The sequence below is a fragment of the Oncorhynchus keta genome, chromosome 17, assembly GCF_023373465.1.
Source record: "Oncorhynchus keta strain PuntledgeMale-10-30-2019 chromosome 17, Oket_V2, whole genome shotgun sequence".
In the NCBI taxonomy this organism is placed as follows: domain Eukaryota; kingdom Metazoa; phylum Chordata; class Actinopteri; order Salmoniformes; family Salmonidae; genus Oncorhynchus; species Oncorhynchus keta.
Window position 1 is genome coordinate 21925258 of NC_068437.1, and position 27093 is coordinate 21952350.

A 27093-nucleotide genomic window follows, 5' to 3' on the forward strand; every position below is an offset into this window, starting at 1 on the left:
CTGAAAATCTACCAAGACCTGGCCGTCCCTCTAAACTTTCAGCTCATACAAGGAGAAGACTGATCAGAGATGCAGCCAAGAGGCCCATGATCACTCTGGATGAACTGCAGAGATCTACAGCTGAGGTGGGAGACTCTGTCCATAGGACAACAATCAGTCGTATATTGCACAAATCTGGCCTTTATGGAAGAGTGGCAAGAAGAAAGCCATTTCTTAAAGATATCCATAAAAAGTGTCGTTTAAAGTTTGCCACAAGCCACCTGGGAGACACACCAAACATGTGGAAGAAGGTGCTCTGGTCAGATGAAACCAAAATTGAACTTTTTGGCAACAATGCAAAACGTTATGTTTGGCGTAAAAGCAACACAGCCCATCACCCTGAACACACCATCCCCACTGTCAAACATGGTGGTGGGAGCATCATGGTTTGGGCCTGCTTTTCTTCAGCAGGGACAGGGAAGATGATTAAAATTGATGGGAAGATGGATGGAGCCAAATGCAGGACCATTCTGGAAGAAAACCTGATGGAGTCTGCAAAAGACCAGAGACTGGGACGGAGATTTGTCTTCCAACAAGACAATGATCCAAAACATAAAGCAAAATCTACAATGGAATGGTTCAAAAATAAACATATCCAGGTGTTAGAATGGCCAAGTCAAAGTCCAGACCTGAATCCAATCGAGAATCTGTGGAAAGAACTGAAAACTGCTGTTCACAAATGCTCTCCATCCAACCTCACTGAGCTCGAGCTGTTTTGCGAGGAATGGGAAAAAATGTCAGTCTCTCGATGTGCAAAACTGATAGAGACATACCCCAAGCGACTTACAGCTGTAATCGCAGCAAAATGTGGCGCTACAAAGTATTAACTTAAGGGGGCTGAATAATTTTGCACGCCCAATTTTTCCGTTTTTAAATTTGTTAAAAAAAGTTTGTAATATCCAATAAATGTCGTTCCACTTCATGATTGTCTCCCACTTGTTGTTGATTCTTCACAAAAAAAAGACAGTTTTATATCTTTATATTTGAAGCCTGAAATGTGGCAAAAGGTCGCAAAGTTCAAGGGGGCCGAATACTTTCGCAAGGCACTGTATATCTTTTAGTATAGGTAGTAAACTATAATCATCCTGACACAGGTATAATGAAAGTGCCTTAAGCTATACTATATGAGAATCATAATGTTAAGATACCATTATCCAATCGGTAGCATATTACACGGGAAATTCATGCATTTACGATCTTAGAATGTGTGTTACTGGTGGTTTCCATCCTTCAGTGGGCAAATATCACAATTTAATTTCGTCAACACATTCACAAATGGTTTGATCACTGCTTTTAGGTTTAGGTTGATTGAGGTTCAAGCAAACAGTGTTGTGCAAATCTCTACACCCACCACTAACAATCTCTGCAATCCTCTTCCATGCCATTGACCTGCTAATATAGAATTGGAAAACCAGACACGGCCATAATTTGCATAAAGTAGAGCAGAGCTCAACTTTTTCTACCACTCTGCTAGCAGGGTTCTCGCCACTCACCTTCCCACAATTTCTCTGCATGCTCTCATTAAAAATGAATGGGGGCGGAACTACTCCTGCCGAAGCCGCGTCTGGTCAAAATGCACTGGAGTAGAAACACCAAAATACAGGCCATTTAAGATCAAAATGTTCCCCTTTACCAGGCTCCCCCTCAGAGGGGTAACACTTATGAGAAATGAATGGCTGTCATGCTGGTAGTGAGGAGCATAAGGAGGAGAAGCTGTATCCATGTGGTAAATCCATTTTGCCTGCTCTCCGATGTATAGCTTCCGTCATGTCAAATAGCCCACATTAGCCTGCCTCCTCATGCAGGACTCACTGGGGGAGAAGAGGGGAGAGCAGATAGGGAGAGAGAGACAGAGAGATTGAGAGACAGAGAGAGAGACAGAGGGAGAGAAAGAGAGAGAGACAAAGGGAGAGAAAGAGGGAGAGAAAGAGACAGAGAGATTGAGAGACAGAGAGAAAGACAGAGAGAGACAGAGAGATTGAGAGACAGAGAGAGAGAGAAAGAGGGAGAGAAAGACAGAGAGAGAGACAGAGCCCCTTGAATTTAATTGAGAGACAGAGAGATTGAGAGAGAGAGAGAGAGAGAGAGAGAGAGAGAGAGAGAGAGAGAGAGAGAGAGAGAGAGAGAGAGAGAGAGAGAGAGAGAGAGTGTGAGAGAGGGAGAGTGTGAGACAGAGAGATTGAGAGACAGAAAGACAGAGAGAGACAGAGAGATTGAGAGACAGAAAGACAGAGAGAGAGAGAGAGAGAGAGAGAGAGAGAGAGAGAGAGAGAGAGAGAGAGAGAGAGAGAGAGAGAGAGAGAGAGAGGGAGAGAAAGACAGAGAGAGAGACAGAGCCCCTTGAATTGAATTGAATTGAATTGAGAGACAGAGAGATTGAGAGACAGAGAGAGAGAGAAAGAGAGAGACAGAGTGGGAGACAGAGGGAGACAGAGAGAGAGACAGAGAGATTGAGAGAGAGAGAGAGAGAGAGAGAGAGAGAGAGAGAGAGAGAGAGAGAGAGAGAGAGAGAGAGATTGAGAGAAAGAGTGAGAGAAAGAGAGAGACAGAGTGGGAGACAGAGGGAGACAGAGAGAGAGACAGAGAGATTGAGAGACAGAAAGACAGAGAGAGACAGAGAGATTGAGAGACAGGGAGAGAGAGAGAGAGAGAGACAGAGGGAGAGGGAGAGAAAGACAGAGAGAGAGACAGAGCCCCTTGAATTGAATTGAATTGAGAGACAGAGAGATTGAGAGACAGAGGGAGAGAGAGAAAGAGAGAGACAGAGTGGGAGACAGAGGGAGACAGAGAGAGACAGAGAGATTGAGAGACAGAGAGAGAGAGAGAGACAGAGCGACAGAGGGAGAGAAAGAGGGAGAGAAAGACAGAGAGAGACAGAGACCCTTGAATTGAATTGAATTGAGAGACAGAGAGATTGAGAGAGATTGAGAGAGAGAGAGAGAGAGAGAGAGAGAGAGAGAGAGAGAGAGAGAGAGAGAGAGACAGACAGAGACAGAGACAGAGACAGAGGGAGAGTAAGACAGAGAGACAGAGCCCCTTGAATTGAATTGAGAGACAGTGGGAGAGAAAGACAGAGAGACAGAGCCCCTTGAATTGAATTGAGAGACAGAGAGATTGAGAGACAGAGAGAGAGACAGAGAGAGAGACAGAGAGAGATGGGGGTTGGTAGGGGGTCATTCCCACCAGAGTCTTACAGAGCTTCTCCATACTCTGTACCAGAGGATTCTAACATAATCTCTCTATAAAGGGATGACTACTTCAAAATATCACAGAGCTAGTCAACCCTCGTTCTGCCATCAGTGGAGGCACATCACTGATGTATGCCATTACATGATTCTCGTAACAGTGAAATTAATCTTGTATGGGCAGAAATGGAAGGAGATGAGGTATGATGTACAGTATGTACAGTATGTAATCAGTAGTGACTAAAGAACACAATTTACAAGCTGTAGTGTGGTTTTTTTTAAAACTAATTTTAAAAATGTTCTAGAACACCTATTGAACTCCTGTAAACCAAATGAATCTGCTGACTGTAGATCTACCTGTCTCTCTCTCATTGGGGGCCTGACTCCGAAAGGTCGCTGGTTCTTATACCTGAGCTGACAAATCTGTCAATGTGACCTTAAGAAGGGCACTTAACCCTACTTGGCTGACCCTGTGAAATAACACATTTCACTGCACCTATCTGGTGTATGTGACAATAAAAATGTTTTCACTACTCAGAAACTGAGAGGTAAACGGGGAGAGCTACAATACGGCTCCGCCACGGACCCTCCAGGGCCCCAGAAACAACAGGACAGAGCGGGAGAGATACAGTACGGCTCCACCACGGACCCTCCAGGGCCCCAGAAACAACAGGACAGAGTGGGAGAGATACAGTACGGCTCCACCACGGACCCTCCAGGGCCCCAGAAACAACAGGACAGAGCGGGAGAGATACAGTACGGCTCCACCACGGACCCTCCAGGGCCCCAGAAACAACAGGACAGAGTGGGAGAGATACAGTACGGCTCCGCCACGGACCCTCCAGGGCCCCAGAAACAACAGGACAGAGTGGGAGAGATACAGTACGGCTCCACCACGGACCCTCCAGGGCCCCAGAAACAACAGGACAGAGCGGGAGAGATACAGTACGGCTCCGCCACGGACCCTCCAGGGCCCCAGAAACAACAGGACAGAGTGGGAGAGATACAGTACGGCTCCGCCACGGACCCTCCAGGGCCCCAGAAACAACAGGACAGAGTGGGAGAGATACAGTACGGCTCCTCCACGGACCCTCCAGGGCCCCAGAAACAACAGGACAGAGTGGGAGAGATACAGTACGGCTCCGCCACGGACCCTCCAGGGCCCCAGAAACAACAGGACAGAGTGGGAGAGATACAGTACGGCTCCACCACGGACCCAACAGGGCCCCAAATACAACAGGACAGAGCGGGAGAGATACAGTACGGCTCCGCCACGGACCCTCCAGGGCCCCAGAAACAACAGGACAGAGCGGGAGAGATACAGTACGGCTCCGCCACGGACCCTCCAGGGCCCCAGAAACAACAGGACAGAGTGGGAGAGATACAGTACGGCTCCTCCAGGGCCCCAAATACAACAGGACAGAGTGGGAGAGATACAGTACGGCTCCACCACGGACCCTCCAGGGCCCCAGAAACAACAGGACAGAGTGGGAGAGATACAGTACGGCTCCGCCACGGACCCTCCAGGGCCCCAGAAACAACAGGACAGAGTGGGAGAGATACAGTACGGCTCCGCCACGGACCCTCCAGGGCCCCAAATACAACAGGACATAGTGGGAGAGATACAGTACGGCTCCGCCACGGACCCTCCAGGGCCCCAGAAACAACAGGACAGAGCGGGAGAGATACAGTACGGCTCCGCCACGGACCCTCCAGGGCCCCAGATACAACAGGACAGAGCGGGAGAGATACAGTACGGCTCCGCCACGGACCCTCCAGGGCCCCAAATACAACAGGACAGAGCGGGAGAGATACAGTACGGCTCCGCCACGGACCCTCCAGGGCCCCGGATACAACAGGACAGAGCGGGAGAGATACAGTACGGCTCCGCCACGGACCCTCCAGGGCCCCAGATACAACAGGACAGAGGGGGAATAAAGATGCCATGGCTTTAGAAGAACATTGTGCAATTATCCATTATGTGCAAGGCTCAGCTTGGCTCCCGAGTGGCGCCTGCATCTCTGCGCAAGATGTGTCACTACAGTCCCCGGTTCAAATCCAGGCTGTATCACATCTGACCGTGATTGAAGTCCCATAGGGTGGTGCACAATTGGCCCACCATCGTCCGGGGTAGGCTGTCATTGTAAATAAGAATCTGTTCTTAACTGACTTGCCTAGTTAAATAAAGGTAACATGTAAAAAATAAAAAATGAAGAAAAAAGTCTCTCTTTTAATATTTCATTTTCAGACTCTCTGGGTGTTCTGAGATATGGTTGATCCTTTAATCTGATCGGCTAAATGCACACACACAGACGCGTTGTTCATGTCTTAGTGTTCTTTTGCAAATGAGGCTGTGAGGAGTAAATTATGGAAGGTATAAAGTCCAATAGCTGGTTCCCATTAGGGTTAAAAAAGTTCTGGTAACTTTCCCCAAATGTATTGGTGTCCAGTTTCAAACACATCAAGGATCTTTTTTTTATCCATCAAAGGAATTCCTCGAGTATGCACACAAATGTTTCCTTCTATCCATCAAAGGAATTCCTCGAGTATGCACACAAATGTTTCCTTCTATCCATCAAAGGAATTCCTTGAGTATGCACACAAATGTTTCCTTCTATCCATCAAAGGAATTCCTCGAATATGCACACAAATGTTTCCTTCTATTCATCAAAGGAATTCCTTGAGTATGCACACAAATGTTTCCTTCTATCCATCAAAGGAATTCCTTGAGTATGCACACAAATGTTTCCTTCTATCCATCAAAGGAATTCCTCGAGTATGCACACAAATGTTTCCTTCTATTCATCAAGCCACCCAAAGTTGAGATTTTTTATTATTACAAAAATCTCAAATCAAAGCACTGTTGTTATATTCGTTAGGTGTAATTGTGTACTGTTTAATGTTTAAATACTGATTATTCATGTTATTCACAGTTCACATATGAGAAGAGGCATGTTTTCACTGGAATATGGATATCCGCCTTGCTTGACTGTGAATAACACTTAATCAGAAGGTCAAGCAGTCAGTGTATTAGTGGAGCCCGAGGTGGGACGGACGGGTGAGGCTTACCGTGCCAATGACTTTGGGGAAGGGCGGCTCCATGTTCTCATTGACATGCATGCGAGGGGCGAACAGCGCTCTCTTCGATCTGTAGGGCTGGATCTGCCCAAGGCCAAGGATCTCCTACACAAACAAACACAAAGAGAGAGGGGTGGCATTCAAAACACATCACATTGAATAGGAAGGATGTACAGTAATGCACACTGAGCATGAGTCCATTCATACACACAATACAATCAAGTCACTGTACAGTTCATTGTGCTGCTCTTGTATTTCTTGCCCACATTGAAGAGTGTGTCACAACACTCATAATGTAATGGCTGTACAGTATTGTAAGCTCTGACACACACACACACACACACACTCTGTAGGCATATGGCTTCCTATCCTCCTCTCATCTCCACCATGATGACCACTGATTGGTGGAAGAAAGGACATACAGGCAAATGCCAAAATAAAGGAAACACTTGAGTAAATGAGGGATACAAAGTCTATTGAAAGCAGGTGTTTCCACACAGTTATGGTTCGTAGAATGTATGCCAAAGTGAATAGAAGCTTTTCTGATGGTTTGTGGTGGCTCAATGCTCTATTAAGACGATATGTTGGTGTTTCCTTTATTTCGACAGTTACATGTACATTGATACTGTCATTCTAACACCTGTCAGCAGCTGTCAGAGGAGAGGCGGTGAAGAGAGGAGGCTATCTAAGACTGACACAGCAACCAGTACAGTCTTTAGCAACAGACATTCATTTGGATGGAATTACAATCTAACAACAAAATTAGACTGTTATAACCTTGAACAGTAAGTCATTAGGTTTGATGTAATTGCATTGTTATGCTTCCTTCAACAATCTAATTGACTCGATCCTTTCAGACTTGGGGGAGTAGAAAAAGAGAGGGAGATTGAAAGAGAGAGATACAGCGATATGAAAAGAAAGACCGAAGGAGAGAAAGATGAAAGATGACAATGCTCTCACGAAGAAAACCTATTTACTCACTTTTTTTTAACCTATTGTTGATTCAGCCAGAGCCTATTTGAAATGTTAATTTCCATCTTCAGAACACTACAGAATCTAGAGGAACAAGAAAAAGTGTCATGCTTTGTGACTCTAGTTCTGTCACAGTATGGAAAGACATTCCATTTATATGTGTGTATGCGCGTATGTGTGGCTCACACTCATTAGCCAATGTGCATTTGCAACTGTATGTAAACGTAATAAGTGGTATGGATAAGTAGCTTTTCCCCCTTGTACCTCTCTCTTCTTCTTTCCTCTCCTCGTCTCTCTCTCCCCCTCTCCTTTTGTAAATTCTAACGTTTTGGTGACAATTAGATTCACGCTATCGACTCAGGACTCAAATTGAACACATTTGCATAGCTGCAATGACCCAAGTGAGAGCACCAGGCGCTGGCTGTCAATTCAGCAGGACACATGGTCACATAATGCTGCCTCACTGCCCGCCAACACATACACAGGCAAAACGCCTGCATGAGCAATGTGAGAGCCTAAGACTTCAAAGGAGACTCGTGCTTTTGTGCACTCATAGATATACAATATAATAGCTAGAGACAGCGAACACACAGAACAGATGGTGGAGAAGCATAGTTGGATCACTCACCTGTAAAGTGACCAGTGGCAGGCGGGGAGCTGATATGACTCTTAACATGCAGTATATATGACAGTGGAGGACATTGGAGGAGTTTTAAACATGGCAAATTTACATTGTTCAAATTGACTGATGCTTTTGTATATTGCAAAATTACAGAAAAATGTAGCATTTCTATTACCACAGTGTAATCGCCACATGTATGAATAGGGCCAGGATAGGAGAGGAGAGTGTCACTGTGCTGTGCTGGCTGGGTGAGCAGCAGCCGCAGTACCAACATGACATGTCAGGGATGAGAGAACATCCAGCAGTCACCATCTCTCTCTATGTTTTACATACACTGTCTTTTTGACTTACTCTCTCTTATTCTCCCTCTCCCTCTGTCCCTTCCCTCTCACCCTTCCCCCCTCTCTGTATCTATCTCTGCCTCCCTCCTCCGTGACAGCTCTGTGCCCACTCGGTAGAGGTCCTCCTGATCCCCGCCCTGGCATGAGGTATCCAATCAATCAAATGTATTTATAAAGCCCTTCTTACATCAGCTGATGTTACGAAGTGCTGTACAGAAACCCAGCCTAAAACCCAAACAGCAAGCAATGCAGGTGTAGAAGCACGGTGGCTTGGATAACTCCCTAGAGGGCCGGAAGAAACCTAGAGAGGCTGTGCCGGGTGGAGATTATAACAGAACATGGCCAAGATGTTCAAATGTTCAGAGATGACCAGCAGGGTCAAATAATAATAATCACTGTAGTTGTCGAGGGTGCAACAGGTCAGCACCTCAGGAGTAAATGTCAGTTGGCTTTTCATAGCCGATTATTCAGAGTATCTCTACCGCACCTGCTTTCTCTAGAGAGTTTAAAACAGCAGGTCCATGTCCACGCTGCTATCAGAAACAACAGTTTGGCGACAGTCCGGTCAACAACCAGAAGAAGCAGTTGTCCTTCCTCTTTTATGGCACATCATACAGTTACAATCTTGTACGCAATGTTGTGCTGCGCTGTGAGCTGGCAGTGCTCGTCCCTGTTAGAATGACAGAGAGGGACGAGGTAGGAGGGGTGGGTGCTGAAGGCAGTTGTTTACAAAGCTGTACGTTGACACGGAGACAGAGAGAGCACACTGACTGCTATACTGGCAACTCACTCCAACTCACTTTACTTTCCTGTTCCAGACAACCTTCAGAGGTCATATGAAACCTATCAACACAACCAGAACAAGGTACATAATGTACATAGTGTCCTGTAACAGACAGTGTTTTCCAGCCACTGACTGACTCTGAAATCCCTGACGCAGTCAACCAGAGTGTCACATAACTACTCCAGATTAAATGGACTATTATGTATTTAAATGCAAATTCATAGGTGGGTTGTCTTCTATGATTGGGTTCCAAAGCTAGCTCCTGGCCTTTGGGTGGCCCTGTAAAACCTAACTTCCGTAAGTATGACCACATCAATCCCAGAATGCATTGCTCCTGGCTGCTTTATTGCTATGATACAGTACGATACCTTTATTTTTAGCAGCTCAATGGAAAACAGCAGAGTGATGACAGGCATTACACTGAAGATGGAACATACTGTCACTATCTCTTTCCTGTGCTGAGAGATGAAGGGTGCAGTGAAGGGATGGGGGCTTAAAACCCATCAATGCTCTGCATGCGGTCATTGGGGATATTGATGAGCACACTCCATTTGATACACATACCTAGCTACATTGTCAAGGCCAGAGAGGCGTGAAGCTCGCACTGAATGCTGGGAGACTAAACATAACGTGTGTCCCCCTCTCCTGCCTCGCTGTGCAGGTGATGAATAGGCCTAGCGCTGGGCTCAGTTCTGTGACACTAACACCCCACGAGAAGTTAGTCATGAATCTTTGTTTCCTGTCCATAAATTACTGCTGCTGCAACACCTCTCTCTCTCTCTCTCTCTCTCTCTCTCTCTCTCTCTCTCTCTCTCTCTCTCTCTCTCTCTCTCTCTCTCTCAGAATGTTTGAATTCTCAGTAGGGAAGTGAGCACCAAAATTGTCCTATTTCAGTGCAGGACGACAAAGAGGAGTGAGAGAAGTGTTGATGGTGGGGGCTTTTGTTTGACCTAGGATCTACAGGCATTGCGACAGACAGAGTCTTCGTCACTCACAGACTGAGAGCAGAGTTACTGCGGCAGCAATGTCATGTCCTTGTCCATTCTGCCATTCTTCCCCTGAATACTATATTGAGAAGTCTCATTAGTCATTCCTGACTGTCTGTTGGAGTGGTGCTCAGTACGAACAGAGAGAGAATGTCAGAGTGTAACCTGGGACTACACTATTGACACAGAACACATGTTAGTCTCCAGCCACAACAAGCCAGCACTGAGACACAACACAACATACACAACCAAACATCACAAGAAATTAAATAAAAACAACAAGCCTGGTTGTTGTTATCACACAGAGGGATCACCACCAGCTGTGACCTGAAGAGTTCAGCAAAGCAGTTTGTAAGATTGCTAAAGACCACTTAACTCGGCAATACTGCCAGACAGGGATGAGGACAGCACCAGGCAGACTGACACAGTGACTCAGATCTCTAACTGCCCTGCCATGATTCTTCAGTACAGAAATGGCTGAGGGGCAGGCCTGGACATGACTTACCACTAGTAACTACATGCATATGACAAAGAGCCCATGTGAGGTGAACAACCAGGAGAGCAACAGAGAGGCTGAGTAGAGGAGAGATGGTACTGTGTACTGATGGTACTGTGTACTGCACTGCTGACGGAGACAAACAACACAGTACTTTAACGGAAAGAACAAGTGAGGGAGCAGGTTTTACACTGCAATAGGAGCGGGTGTAGTATGCACCGTCAACTGCTGTGTTGTGGCAGCATTGTAGAACTGTTTGTTATCCATCAAAGACTAATGGAAGGAAGTGAGGACTTGATCAAAACATTTCTCTGTATGCAATATTACATTTATTTCAGAGTGAGATGGCATGGAAGAAAAATAACTAAGCCAACTAAGTAGTTTTATTTTGCTCTTATCAATTGTTATATTTAAATATGGCTATTTATTTCCCAGAGGGCAACCCTTGTACTATATAATGTAACAGAAAGAAAATAACAGAAAAATAAACAAAATTCCATATCTTAGCGTGTGCATTTTTTAAAAATGAAAATGCTTTCTTCCATTAATTCTCACATTGATCCCCAGCAAAAGATAATACATTATTCTGTGAATTCAGAGTTTCCTCGTAATGGCAATCATTTATCAGCAGCCTCCCTCCCTCAAGCTGAAGCCCACATTACCATCTCGTCCTCCTCTGAGGAATTAAAAACATATTCTACCCCCACTCAGACAGCACTTATCAATTATCAAAAGCCAATAAATCTACAACAAAGACATTATAAAGATACTATAATATGAATTATACAGGTAACTGACAAAATAGAGGAAACACCAACATAAAGTGTCTTACGAGGGCATTGGGCCCCCACAGGTCAGAACAGATTCAATGCACCTTCGCATAGATTCTACAAGTGTCACGCCTACTCCCGCTCTCCCTCTCTGGTGCTCGAGGGCGCTCTGTCACCATCTTTACGCACAGCAGCGCTCATTGGACTCACCTGGACTCCTTCCCTTTGTTGATTGCCCCGTCTAGAACTGTTTGCTCCCCCGGTTGTTCCCTGTGTCAGCATTAATGTTGTTATGTGTTCACGTCCAGACACTGTCCTGTCCTGTTCCATGTCTGTCGCCATTAAATGTTCACTCCCTGTACCTGCTTCTCGTCTCTACCAGCGTCGACCCTTACAACAAGTGTCTAGCACACTATTGGAGGGATGTGACGCCATTCGTCCACAAGAAATTCCATATTTGGTGTTTTATTGATGGTGGTGGAAAACAGTCTCAGGCGCCACTCCAGAATCTCACAGAAATGTTCAATTGGGTTGAGATCTGGTAACAGAGACGGCCATGGCATATAGTTTACATCCTTTACATGCTTATCAAATAATTCAGTGACAACTTATGCCCTGTGGATGGATGTCATCCTATGAGGACATAGCCCTGGTAGCCAAAATAATGGCCTGCCCAGCATTTTTATACATGACCCTAAGCATTATGGGATGTTAATGGCTTAATTAATTCAGGAAGCACACATGCGTGGAAGCACCTGCTTTCAATATACTTTGTTTCCCTGATTTGCTCAAGTGTTTCCATTATTTTGGCAGTTACATCAATATATAGACCCAGGGACATTTCCGCTCGACATTAGTGGAGAAATGGAGGGGTTGGAGTCATGAAAGCTTGGCAACAGAGACGTGTTTTAAGGGAACAAAACAGTTTTGTACTGTCATTTGCTGTGGTTGATATTAATTGTGATTACAGGATGGCACTGTAAAATGTGAAACCCATTTCTATTTTTCAATTTGATTCTATTTCCTCTTAATCTATAAAAGCTCTGTTCCAAACACCAAATCAAATTGCCATGACCTCAGCCTGGTACGATTGGTTTGCCCAACACAACCTCCAAACACAATCCTTACAAAACCCTTTCCAGACTTTGGGGCTTTCACCAGAGACAGCAAGCCTCTATTGGGGAATAATTATGATGATTGAGTCTTGAAGTCTACATCACAGAGATATACAGTGTATGATAGAGGCGGAGATGAGGGTGATGGTTCTGTTGCTTTGTTCTTTGGTTCTGCTTCTCAAAGCAGAGAGCCTCTGTAGATTAATTGATTGTGAAATAATGAGAGCTCTTTACCAATCCACATTAAAAGACTCATCCAGTCTCATCTGCCTGTTTTCCCTCCTTTTCTTCGCCTGTCTTTCTGCCCCTTTTGTGTTCAATCCTTTTCTCTTTCTCTTCCTCCTCCTCAACCATAACCCTCTTATGTCCAATAGTCTCCTCTGTCTCTCTATTCTTACTTTCCCTCTTTGCCTAATTAATGAGGTTCATGTATTCTATGCCATTAACACTAATATCCCCCACTGGGTAGGCCTAGAGCAGCAGAGAGATATCAAAGAGCCAGAACAAAGGGAGGAGACAATGGATGATCTGGCATCGGAGCTGGTCTGACACTGCTGGGAGTTCTCTCCTACAGAATGAATTCTGAAGAAAAATTGGTTATTGGGCCACGGCCACCCAACTTTTCTTAACTTTTTATTTCATTATAGCACTTAGTCATGTCAATATGCATAATGTCTTGTTAACCTACGACAAGCAAATTACATTTTAGAAACATTTTATTTAGCTAAGCTTCTTTTAACTCGGGAGACAAAAAAAAATGTTTTTAAAACAGAGCGCCTTCGTACTCGCCAAGAAGAACATTATGGTGACATTACTCATGAGGAAACCTTCTCTCCCCATTCACACACAGAATGGAGATGACTCATTCCCTTATGTCCTCCCAGGCTTGCCAAAGACATAGCCGTGGACTGGCAAACGAAATAAATAATGGGAGAAGCATAAACAAATGAAGGCAAGGTGACGCACAGAGACAGTGAGAGAGCTACTCATTAGGCTGGGAACCGGAGAAACTACACCAGTGGGACACCTGGGCAGGGAGCAGGGAAGAGCGATGATTGGAGGGGAGGTAACGGAATATTTGAGATGGCCCTGGGAAATGTTTTAATCAAGTTGGCAGCACTAGTGCTGGCCTGGAGGGCGGGGACAGGAAGGGGCTGGAAGGCAAGTGGAGGGGGTAATGAATGGAGTGACTTTGATACAGGTGGTTTTGTGGATCATTAAACAGAATTTGTTACTGTATTTGGTATTTTGAATACTAACACCATGTATAGAAGGAACACATTTTTATTTTAAGATGAAACTGAAGATTTAAGTGGTTAAAGTTTGGTGACAATGAGCACAGTGGGCAGTTCTGGGAACTGTACTTGAATGACAAAAGTGAGATGCAGTCATTTTCACCAACCACCGGCTCTCCAAACCCAAATTAAGTCCACTCATCCACCCAGTGGAAAGAGGAAGTCACTTTAAATAAGTGTACATTGTAGAAAAATACAATGAAAAGACACAGCTGTCATTTCAAAGCTTTGTTGTGCAGTCTGTTGCACACTTCTTTCCACAGCTATCTTATTAAATGATGATCTCTGAACAGCAACATTAATAGGAGAGTATCTATCTGCCATAGTCAGAGGCATCCATTGGCCAGCTACTCACCCTGAGTGTTTGAGGAGATCTAGGTGGAGCTCCGACAATGTCCACCTGTGCCATGTCATCAGCCTGCTCGTTGACCCCGTGGATAAACATGACAGTGCCGCTGTCCATCACGTCTCGTCTGGCCACCAGGTTCATCTCCTCGTCCACCTGGAAGTCCGGGTGGGACACCTCGAACGCCAAGCCCTCATTCCCCGCACAGTCATCAAAGAACACTGTGAGAGAGAGAAGAGAGAGAGAGAGAGAGAGAGAGAGAGAGAGAGAGAGAGAGAGAGAGAGAGAAACAAAAGACCACAGCTATTACCAACACTGTTTAGACAGCTTTTCTACATGGTTGTGTTGCGTTCCTGTGCATTCCAGGGTCTCTACCTATTCTACATATCTACATGTGCTGTCTCTGATCAGCAGTAGTCTCTTCTAGGGTTCAGTGATCTATATGCATGAGCAACGTCACAGGAATGACCAAGGTAGCTATTCAAATACGATAACATTAGGTTCCCTCTGTCAATTACAAATAAACACATGAATAGATACACGCACATATCCGCATCTGCTAATGCTGTACCTTCATAAGTATGCTGTGTGAGTGTGATTGTTTTCCTTCATTTAATAGTGATCATTAACACTTCAATGAGCTTTTATCAAAGCCATGTGCTTTGCCTAAATGTCCCTCTCCACCCCTCACCATTCACTTGCTGCCATTCCATGTCTTTACCAGGGACATGGTGTGGTAAATAAGATGTTCATGAGCCATCTCACTCTGTGTGAGTGTGTGCGTGCGTGTGTGCATGCCTGCATGCGTGTGTGTGTATGCCACCCTGTACACATATGTGTAAAATGCCATTGTCGTCTGACAGAGAGATAGCGCCACTCCACCATGGTTTATCTTCTCTGATCGTGTTGATCCTATCCTTATCTTGCTTTGCCACACTCCCCTTCCTGGCCCATCAAGTACCCTTCCCTCAACCCCCCTCCCCCTTCCACTGTGAGGAGCCCAAGAGGAAGGTGGTGGGGGTGAGAAGACAATACCTCCGTTTGGACTGTAGACACTTTGACTTGTCTTGAATGAGAGTTATCACATACTGCCTCAGGCATGAACATAACCTTATACCAGTTCATGATTAAATGGTATGATTCAATTTGAGATCATAGTTGTTTGAAAAACATGATGTTTTCTGGGATATCCATATATTTGAATCAAATCCAATTGTATTTTTCACATGCTTCGTAAACAACAGATGTAGACTAAGAGTGAAATGCTAACTTAATCCTTTCCCAACAATGCAGATTTAAAGATTGAAATTAAAACTATAAACTAAAAATAGATAGTGACACAAGGAATAAATACTCAGTGAATAACAAATAACAATAAGGAGTAAAAATAATATGGCTATATACAGGGAGTAGCAGTTCTGGGTGGATGTGCTGGGGTACGAGGTAACTGATACTGTTTCCTGAAATCTGAGCCAGCAGTGGCTAGGTTAATAACAACACCATTTACAAATGAGCTCACTCCTCCTCAGAAGGAATCCACTGCTGATGCTTTATGGAAAATCCCTTTGCTTTACAGTCGAGACAATGTTCTACATAATACATCCATAATAAATGAATTTCCTCTTTTCTTCTTTTCTCTACATAACAGAAATATCCTTAGCAGCGTATACCCCCTAGCCCTGGGAACTCTTAAACTGAAGAACACTGAACATCTCATCTGCACATTCTGTTTATAATGGAGAGCCAAGGACAGTCTTCAATACAGTACCCTCGGATAAAACTGACTCTCAAGTGGGAAGAATGGGAAAGCATTCCTTTTTAGTTTAGCCATGAATCAACCTATATTCCTGCTCTCATCAGCTTACAATACTCACATTAAATGTACATGTACATCTGGTGGCACTTCCAGCAACCCTGGGCCAGATGCTGAGCTAATTGTAGTGTTGTACATTTAATGTTTAAAAACCCTCTTTAAACTCTCATTACCACTTATTATCAAACAGTTGGAGCTACACTTTCATTCCATTCAACCACCATGGTAACCCACTGCAACAATTAGCACCTGTTGCTTAACTGCAGAAAATGACACACCTTAATTATTATCTTTTATTTATTTATTTGAATACAGTATATCATTTGTAAAGCGAGAGGTTAAGCGGTTGGTAGGATTATCAACACACACAATCGCCATCTGTAATTATGACAAAAAGCCAAATACACCCAAACAAACACCCAAACACACCCAGCTGTCCATGCAGACATTATGATGAGCAGCGGGCCATAAAAGGCAGGTTTTATGGAGGGAGGCCAGGTTTTACGAGGATGGCTGGCACACTGTGACACTGACAGTGCAGTGACAGAAGGGACATGATGAGAGGTTGATGAACAGTTACAGCTACATGGTGGTGTGTCTCATGTGCAGCGATGTTCTGTTCTGGGCTTCCCACTGATCACTGTAACACTAACAAGCCCACCCTGCCCTGCCAACGTCCCTGTCATTAGAATTACTGGCATTATGAGGAACGGGGGGCACAGCAGAACACACTGGCTGTGCATCTATAAAAATGGATTATCCTATGTTTATTTCAGTCCCTTTCTTTATCTCTCTCTCTCTCACTCCCCTCTCAATTTCTTCTCCTGTCTTAGTCAGTCTGTACTGTAGGTTGGCGGGGGGGGATATCTATGAATGCTGCCATAATAAGATCAATGCCTTTTTGTTGTGGACAGAAGATAAAGGAGATGGAAGGAAGTCTTCCTCCAACATTGATGAAGCCTTTTTTAGGCCCTCAGCAGTGTGTCTCCTGTATTTGTTGTGTGAAGCTGAACTGGGTCTCTCTTTCTTGCAGACTCTCTACACCTCAGGACCATCTGAAATTGGAAAACTCTACAGTTAGTGCTGTGTGCCTACCAAATCAATAGGAATCAAATCTATCAACGTACTCGCTCAATGCACTTAACCTTTTCAACTCTGTTGTGGGGCCTTTTTATCGCTCTCTCCACCACAGCCACTTTAAATCTCCCCTCTGGCCACAATCACACACTCACTCTGTCTATGGACTGACAGGAGAGGAGGGAAAGAAAGGCAAGGCTTCACCATGCCAGTAGAGGTTGAGAGAGTCAACAGAACTCCATTTCTATATTCAATTCTCATTGCTAACAAAAAGCATGGCAGGTAGGTAGCCTAGTGGTTAGAGTGTTGGGCCAGTAACCGAAAGGTTGTTGGATCGAATCCCTGACCTGACAAGGTCAAACTCTTGTTCTACCCTTGAAAAAGGCAGTTAACCCACTGTTCCCCGGTAGGCAGTCATTGTAAATAAGAACTTGTTCTTAACTGACTTGCCTAGTTAAATAAAATAAAAATGTTAATTTCTATCCCCATACAACTCTTCATAGCCTGCAAACAGTGTCAGAAATTTCAAAGGCAAGCAGCGAGCGTTTGATGGTATTCTAATGTTGTCAGGTTTTGGGGGGATTTCAGTGGGAGCATGGCGGGATGTGCTTTGATGTCAAGTGACAATGGCATTGGCCCCCTCGTCCTCCAAGAAGTGGCTATGAGTTTAAACAGCACTGCACAACACGGATTAGCTGGCTAAAACCCCTAACTGAGAACTGTGTGGGCTTGCTTTTTTTACAGTCAGCCAATTTAACATGAGTTCCTTTTAGGCCATAAAACCAATCATGGTAATGTAAAATGGTGATCTGTCCTCTCATGACTGTGCTTGGTCCTTTAGGACACCGTAGCTAAGTAATATGGTATTACTGTATAGCTACTGAAAATCCTGCATGACACTTTCAGAATGGAATTAAATGTCATACATACGGTAGTATTTACGATTTGTACTTTTTGGAATTTAAGCCTGCAAAATTATTCAAATTATGCACAGAGCTGCTCATTCAGCTAGTTATTGCAGATGTTTAATTCCATTCAAAATGTCAATAAATCATTTATAAATCAAATTGCTGGGTTCATTACATGTAAGTAATGACTAGTAATGTAAACTTATTTTGAAGCATATGTCATACATATGGTAGTACTTACACTTTGTACTTTTGGGAATTTAAACCTGCAAAAATATTCAAATATAAAATAGAGCTGCTTGTGCAGTTAGTTATTGCAGATGTTTAATTCCATTCGAAATGACAATAAATCATTTCGAAACCAATTTGCTGGGGTCATTATATGTAAGTAATGTCAATGTATTTTGAGGCATTAGTCAATACTTCACCCGAAACAGTTTCTGTTTTCTCAAAACTCCTATGCCTTAATAAACAAATGGAGGTGTAGTTGTATATGATGCTTGACATTACCGTCTCCTTTCATCTAACAAGCATTCTGATCATCCAACGCTGTCTCTTGAAAGCATTACGGTTATGTTGTGTGCATCCTAAAAGGGTACGGAAGAAACACAACAAGTCTTTGATAGGCTGTTGAGAAATAATTTTGAAGACAACAGGAAGCTTCAGATGTGTAACCTTTTCTGCTTGGCTTTGATCGAGGGAAATGGGATTACATCTAACAACTCATATTTACTTTGGATTCCTTTTTATTGTCAGGCACGAAATACATTTTTTTTTATGTCAGGTAATAAGGTTTTCCTGCTCAGTGTTGTGAAGACAATTTTCTGCCTCCTAACTAAATGTCAAGATGTTATGATGGGGAGAGATGGGAATCTGAAGACTAATCTGAAAGGTGACAGTGTCTGCATCAGAGCTGATAGCTGTGTCCTATTAGAGTGTGCTCTGCCTCAAAAGGCCTCGCAAAATCATGTCGCTAAGTAATCCGGCATTACAGCGTTGTGCTGCTTTTGAAACTTTTGAAACGTAATTCCATTTACTGCCAGAGTTTCTCATTTGCGAGGAGCATTGTGTACAACACACACAGCCTTTAAGCTGGAACAAGGCTGTGCTTCAACTGTGAGCAGAACGTCCCAGGAGGCTTTCACACCAGGGTCTCACTGTTAGGAGGACATTTAGAGAGCTGGAATCTGTGGATTTCAGACAAGTTCTCCAAAAAGTAGAAGCAGCATGTCTGATTCCATATCAAACTTCTCTGATGCTTAATCTCCCTTTCTTCTCATTTCTTCTCTCTCTATCTGTCTCTCTTGTGCTTTTGCAATCTCTCTCTTTTGGTCCCTGCTTCTCGCTCTCTTGCTCTCTTTCTTTTGCTCTCTCTCCTTCTATTTCTCTCTCTTACTCACTCCAAAATATGAAATATGGTCGATGAAGATAAGTTCAAACAGACCACTGATCTTAGTGTAGCTCTAGGGACTGAAAACACAGTCCAAGCCAGGAAACAGAACAGGCAGACCATAAGAAAATGAGAAACTGAAGTTATTTAAATCATACATTTGAATAACATCTGACTGGCACAAAATCACTGTAATCAAATCAAATCATATTAAATTGTTTTTTTCACATGCTTCGTAAACAACAGGTGTAAACTAACAATGAAATGCTTACTTACGGGTACTTTTCCAACAATGCAGAGTTAATATAAAAAATTTAAAAAGTATAATAATAGAAATAGTGTCACAAAGAATAAATACATAAAGTCACTAAGCAACAGGATAGATAAGACAGTAACAGAAGCGTATGTGTGTGAGTGTGAAAGTGTGTATGAGTGTGTGTGTGGCAGTATATAGTATATATCTTTTTTTGTGCGCGTGTTGTGTGTGTGGGCGTATGTAGTGTTTGTGTGTGTATGTGTGTGTTGGGTTGTCAGTGTAAATATGTGTGAGTGTGTCGGTAGAGTCCAGCGTGTGTGCACGGAGTCAGTGCATGAGAGTTAGCGCAAAAAAGGGTCAATGCAGGTAGTCCGGGTAGCCATATGATTAGCTATTTAGCAGTCTTGTTTAGCAGCCGTATGGCTTGGTGATAGAAGCTGTTGAGGTTCCTTTTGGTTCCAGACTTGGTGCACTGGTACCACTTGCTGTGTGGTAGCAGAGAGAACAGTCTATGGCTTGGGTGTCTGGAGTTTTTGACAATTCTTTGAGCCTTCCTCTGACACCGCCTGGTATATAGGTCCCGGATGGCAGTGAGCTTGGTCGCAATGATGTACAGGGCCGTACTCTGTAGCACCATGCGGTTGGGTGCCTTGCAGTTGCCGTACCAAGCGTGATGCTGCCAGTCATAACGCCCTCAATGATGCAGATCTAGAACTTTTTAAGGATCTGAGGGCCCATGCCTCATTTCTTCAGCTACCTGAGGGGGGGAAAGGCACTGTCTGTGCCCTATTCATAATTGTGTGGGTATGTGTGGTCCATGTTAGTTTCTTAGTGATACTGAGAAACTTGAAGTTCTCAACCCGCTCCACTAAAGCCCCCATTTCCCGTAGTCCAGGATCAGCTCCTTTGTCTTGCTGAGGTTGAGGGAGAGGTTGCTATTTAATTTTCAAAAAATTGACTGTGAGCGATTGTAAACTGAACAAAGGCCAAAATAATATTAATGAACGCCAAAATATAGCCCTGCTAATCCATAATGACGATGTACAACGTGACCATGTTTGTTTGAAAGAGTTTGCCTTCATTAGACAACTTTGTTGCAATATTTCTGTTATTCAGTGATATTTATTTCCATAGTAATTCGCTATGGATCCATAACTAAAACAATATCCGCATATTGAAAGTGTATTTGTATCATTATATTATTAACGAAAGCATAAAGATAATGATGAAAAAATACAGTACTGTACAGTATATGCTTTTACATTTGGATATTAAAGCATTTAAAGCATTTTGAAGATACATTATAAGCCACCTGCATTTGTTTATTAGGCTACTGTGATTCCATATGTGTTATTTCATAGTTGTGATGTCTTCACTATTATTCTACAATATAGAAAATAGTAAAAAATAAAGAACAATCCTGAAATGAGTATATGTGTGTGAACTTTTGATTGGTACTTGCCTAATTAATTTGATTCATATTATGGTGTTTTCTATTCCAAGAAAAACAAAAACCCTCTGGGTTTCCGTTAGGATGGAACAGAAAATATGGCGCTGTACAATGTAACGGTTGTCAGTATAGGAAGGAGTAGGCTGTCCTTGTAAATAAGAATTTGTTCTTATTAACTGACTTGCCTAGTTAAACAAAGGTTACACTAAGAGCATAACATTTCGGCACCCTCATTTTTTAATTCTAGTGTAACCAAAACCCAAACGGAGATTAAGTGAAAATAAAAATCACATTGATTTACCAAGACCAGTCCCCATGCTTGTCTCAGAGCAGCACGAAACGGTGCTGAAATAGTTGTAGGCTTTTGCTTGAAATCCTATTGCTTCTAACTTCAATATGCTCTTTAAATAAATAAGACCTACCCCACTTTTAACAGCACATTACTCAACACTAGTGAGACTCGTGTTGACTACGGTAGGCCTACAGTATATCTAATAATATGAGGTGACTCTCCGCCAATAATTACATACAGAGGATTGGAGGATATTTCTGTAATTCAGTGATATTTATTCCCATAGTAATTTGTTATGGATCCATAACTAGATAAACATTGGTATTTTGAAAGAGTATTTTCATTTTCATCATTATTTTATTAATGAATGCATAAAGATGCCATTATTAGTTACACTGTTTTAGTTTGAACGTGCAGACTGGCACTAAGGACAGAACCGTGGGAACGTTTCCCTAGTCAGCACCATTATTAAGTGCAATAACCCTTAACATTTTTTAAACTAATTTTGTTTTTAAATAATGTAAAAAGACCATTCTTGAACTTGGGGTGAGACATAGTTACTAATTTGTAAATAAAGCCAGTTTGTTATTTAGAATGATTTAGTTCTGTTTTTAGAGGGAGAAAAACCAAAAACCTACAGTCATCTCATGGGTCTCCCAGTTGAGGCCGGCATGGGAATTGAATCAGCATCTATATCATCACAGCTTGCACTGCTAAGCAGTGTCTTAGACCATTGTGCCAATCAGGCGCTGTACAATGTGACCGGAGTGGCCTACAGTACTACAGTGAGAGGTAAATAATCCTAATAAAATAAAAGAATAAAAACGTTAGTATAACAACAGTTTTAGTAAGTATTACTGAAGTTGTGCACAATTATATGTTTCTATTTAGGTTTATGTTGCCCATTCATTGTCAGTTGGAGATACAGTAGGACCCAAAAGCATAATCAGTGCTCTAACTCCCCTTTAGCACTGGTCTGGAGCAATGAAGTGGTGCCTCAGGGTACCGTACTTAACCACACATTACCTCTATGACCCACGGCGTGAGCTCACAACTTTTACTGTTGGTATTTATTTTGTCCAGGTAGGTGAAGGCAGTGTGGAATGGAATAGAGATTACGTCATCTGTGGATTTGTTAGGGCGGTATGCAAATTGGAGTGGGTCCAGGATGTCTAGGATGATGGTGTTGATGTGACCAACTGTTCAAAGTATTTAATGGTTATAGATGTGAGTGCTACAGGGTGATATACATTTAGGCAGGTTACCTTGGCGATGTTGGACATGGGGAGTACGGGGGTCTACTGGAAACAAGTTGGTATTACAGTCCGGATCAGGGATAGGTTGAAAATGTCAGTGAAGAAATTTCCGACTTGTCTTCCCACTTGCTGAGTACATGTCCTGGTATTCCGTCTTGCCCCGCGGCCTTGCGAATGTTAACTTGTTTAAAGTTCTTACTCACATTGGCTATGGAGAGAAAGATCACATAGTCAGAACAGGTGCTCTCACACATGGGTCAGTGTTGCTTGCCTCGAAGAGAGCATAGAAGGCATTTCGCTTGTTTGGTAGGCTAGCATCACTGAGCAGCTCGTGGCTGGGTTTCCTTTTGTAATCCGTCATAGTTTGAGGGCCTGCCACATCCATCGAGCATCAGCGCTGGCGTAGTAGGATTCGATCTTAGTCCTGTATTGACGCTTTCACTGTTCAATGGCTCGTCGGAGGTCATAGTGGGATTTCTTATAAGCATCCGGATTAGTGTCCGTTCCTTGAAAGCGGCAGCTTTAGCCTTTAGCTCATTGCGGATGTTGCTTGTAATCTGGTTGGGATATGTACGTATGGTCACTGTGTTGACGACGGCGTCGATGCACTTATTAATGACGCCATTGACGGATGTGGTAAATCATCATCATGTTGAAGTCTCAAGTCTCTCTGTGCCTTTTACAGTACATCTCTCCAGTGCACCTAGAGCAATAATATAGAAAGGCATGTAGAGATTTCTTCTTATTGATTGCAATCATAGCATAATGCTTTTCGTAGAATCTCCATGTGGTTGGTACTCTGATGTGGGTCTTATACAATACCATACTCAGAAGAATAGCCCAGCCTCACAAAAGCACATTGGAAACCTGAGAAAAATTGTCCAAGCACAGGTATAATAACTACACACTTTCTCTTTCTCACACACGCATACCCAGATGCACACACACACACACGCGCGCGCTCGCGCACTCGCGTGCACACACAAACACAGACATACTATAAAGTTAGAATTCATAACTTTATGAATAGCTGGTGAAGTGGGCTAAGTATGAGCTGGTTGCAGACAGCCTTGTATTTATCATGTCACTCTCTATAGGCTAATGGTGTCCCCCAGTGTGTCCTCAGGGAGAGGCTACAGCAGGGGGGCGCAGGGGGATTCATCAGACAGTACACATCTACTGCATTGGCTGACCGATTGCTGCACAGACATACTAAAAAGTACATTTAACATCTTAATCACTGACAGCCTCGAACAGAAAGTTCTCTCATCCACAGTTAAAGGTCAGCCATGCATGCTAACTGCTTTACTAAATGTGTTTGGCACTTCAGAAGATGCACTGCATCCCAACTAATTCCAGATATCCCACACCTTGGAGCATCATAAGCTAGGCAACAGCACAAGGTCTAGGGGGGGGGGTGTCGGCTTTCTTTGACAAAAAAAATGTTCAGTGAGGGTTGTCTTCAGACAGAGTTTGGGTAGACATGGTTTAAAATGTGGGCGGGAATTGTGGTCAAGTTAAGCTAGATAGTTCAAAAGGTCCTCACACTCAAAACCATGAAAAGGAATAACCCAAGGAGGCCGAGATGCATGTTTAGCTAGGGCAACAAGAGGATCCGACAATGATGTTACCAGTAATGCGCTTCCCATTTCCGACTTGTCCTCTCCGTCCCAAGTGAAGCTGGAACTTCTACAGAAGTGTTAAGTTGGAGCATTGGTACATTGCCAGAAGCAACCTGTCTGTCTAGAAATACTACATTGCAACGAACTCAACTCATCCCTCTTCACAGTGAAGCTTATTATTATTTTGGGATGATAGTACAAGTCCACTATGATGTAATTCCAACAAGAAATGTAAATGTTCTACTACACAAACCATAGACAGATTTAGCAGATGTTTGTACTATGCAATGTCTAGCTATTAGGCTTGGGCAGTATCCAGATTTTCATACCGTCATCCATCCTTCTCTCATCCCGGGAGTTATGATATTTCTGACATAGCACACAAGAGGGCGCTAAAAATGCAAGAAAATCCCATTGGGCCTCTATTACCAGAATGTTAACAAAACATGCACAAACTAATAGCAAAATCACATAGATGCCGTTAACAAAATGCTAATGGGCGAAAATGAACATAAACAAATTGCAAAGACAGGCAAATACAGCTCATGAGGTTATAAAAGATTTGCTAGTACTGTAGCTCCTGAATGACATTTTCGGTGAACGTGGATATTGGATATTTACAAGTGAAAGTGAACGAGATAAATTGTGCAAGTGAAGTTGTGATTCATGCTTTTCTGAAGGAAGAGTGGCATGTGTACACAGCAGAGGGAAGAAGAATGGAGGAGAAAAAAATGCTAGTAGGAAGCAGAGGGAAAAAATGGCAGCTGTACAGATAACTCATTCAGAGGTCTTTGACTTCGGGAAGAATACCATTATAACATATCTGATGGCAAACACTTAGTAGTGAATACATGTGTAACTTTATCACCTCATGTGTGCCACAAAACAGAGACTTGTCGATAGATATAGAATGCTATGGACCGTCTCACGTTGTGCTATTTACAAACAATAATGTGACTGACTAAACTGTCACATTGCTTTGATTCGACTGATCATGTCAACATCATACTTTCTAAATCTTAGCTGGCAAGCTAGCAGTCGTCATCATCATTTTGAACTGATATGCAGCCAGGACATTTCAATTGTAAATTACCTCAGTAAGAAACAATATTGCTGCTTTGAGCACATCAGAAGATATCCTGCTCACAATCTCCAAAATACAACAGCCACAGGACAACTTTGTTTGGACGTCGTAAAGGTCCATTCGCCGAAACTGAAGAGATATACCTAGCTAATGACCTCCTTTTCCACATGGAAAAAAATGGTGGACAGAGACTTGCTAGCTACGTTAGCTAGCTAGCTGGGATTTTCTACAAGGAATCTGCCTCCCGAAAAAAGCTTCTCCCAAGTGGGTGTGACATCCTGTTGCCTGATGCACTGCTGCTTGGATTCCACCTGGTGATCTGTTCACAGTCTGCCCTGGCCTATCTCACCCTGTCCGGTATAGGTACCCACGCCACACTCCCCCCTCTCTCCCAAGCTTTCGCTCACCTCCAGCACACTCGCCCTATTGGAGTGAGTGACTCTGACTCTTACAATGGCTAGCCCCAAGTCATTATATATTTTTCTTGTGCTTTATGCTATTTGCCTCATTACTCCTGTGTGCTTTGTTGACTAGGAACTTGCTTGTTTACCAACTGTGGGACATACTATATTTGTCCACACTCAGGACTCTCTATTGGTTACACGCACTCTTGGCCTTCCATCCTATTCTAACCACCTCTAGCTGTCTTTGTATTCCTGTAACCTGATGAAATTGCAGTACAATACAATCTTGTTGCCATCCTAATGCACATTCAAATGCCATAAATCAACTCTGCAGAGCTCTCCCTGTCCTCTGCCATTCCCTGATTGTTTTACTGCTGATGATATCTGGAAATGTGCATATACAGAAAAATATATGCTTTTGTCACTTCTGGATTAGACTACTGCCAATGCTAATGCTCTACTTTCCTGCTACCCAGATAAAACACTAAATAAACTTTAGTGCTAAACACGGCTGCTAGAATCTTGACGAGGACCAAAACAATTGTATCATATTACTCCAGTGCTAGCCTCTCTACACTAGCTTCTTGTTAGGACTAGGGCTGATTTCAAGGTTTTCCTGCTAACCTACAAAGCATTCCATGGGCTTGCTCCTACATATCTTTCCGATTTGGTTCTGCCGTACATACCTACACGTACACTATGGTCACAAGACGCAGGCCTCCTAATTTTCCCACAAATTTCTCAGCAAACAGCTGGAGGCAGGGCTTTCTTCTATAAAGCTCCATTTGAATGGAATGGTCTGCCTATCCATGTGAGAGACGCAGACTCTGTCTTGTTCCTATGATTGAGTGTAGTCTGTCCCAGGAGTGTGAAGGTGAATGGAAAGGCACTGGAGCAACGAACCACCCTTGCAGTCTCTGCCTGGCCAGTTTCCCTCTCTCCACTGGGATTCTCTGCCTCCAACCCTATTACGATAACAGAGTCACAGGCTTACTGGTGCTCTTCCATGCTGTGCCTAGGAGGGGTGCGTCACTTGAGTGGGTTGAGTCACTGACGTGATCTTCCTGTCCGGGTTGGCGCCCACCTCGGGTTCGTGCAGTGGGGGAGATCTTCGTGGGCTATTCTCGGCCTTGTCTCAGAGTAGTAAGTTGGTGGTTGAAGATATCCATCTAGTGGTGTGAGGCTGTGCTTTGGCAAAGTGTGTGGGGTTATATCCTGCCTGGTTGGCCGTGTCAGGGGTTATCGTCGGACGGGGCCACAGTGTTTCCCGACCCTTCCTGTCTCAGCCTCCAGAATTTATGCTGCAATAGTTTGTGTTGGGGGGGGATAGGATCAGCCTGTTATATCTGTAGTATTTCTCCTGTCTTATCCGGTGTCCTGTGTGAATTTAAGTATGCTCCCTCTAACTCTCTCTCTCTTCCTCTCTTCTCTCGGAGGACCTGAGCCCTAGGACCATGCCTCAGGACTACCTGGCCTGATGACTCCTTGCTGTCTCCAGTCCACCTGCTATCC

The 27093-nt window shown here is 43.5% G+C and overlaps 1 protein-coding gene across 2 annotated transcripts in view; it reads right to left on the reverse strand.

Moving 5' to 3' along the window:
- Positions 1-27093, reverse strand: part of cdh13 (cadherin 13, H-cadherin (heart)) — a 620914-nt gene that overhangs the window by 400154 nt on the left and 193667 nt on the right. For both annotated transcript variants that reach the window (XM_052465701.1, XM_052465703.1), the window contains exons 3-4: positions 14039-14250; positions 6294-6407 (exon numbers count right to left, since the gene is read on the reverse strand). In XM_052465701.1, coding sequence (XP_052321661.1) covers positions 6294-6407; positions 14039-14250 — 326 coding nt within the window. The remainder of the gene's footprint in view (positions 1-6293; positions 6408-14038; positions 14251-27093) is intronic.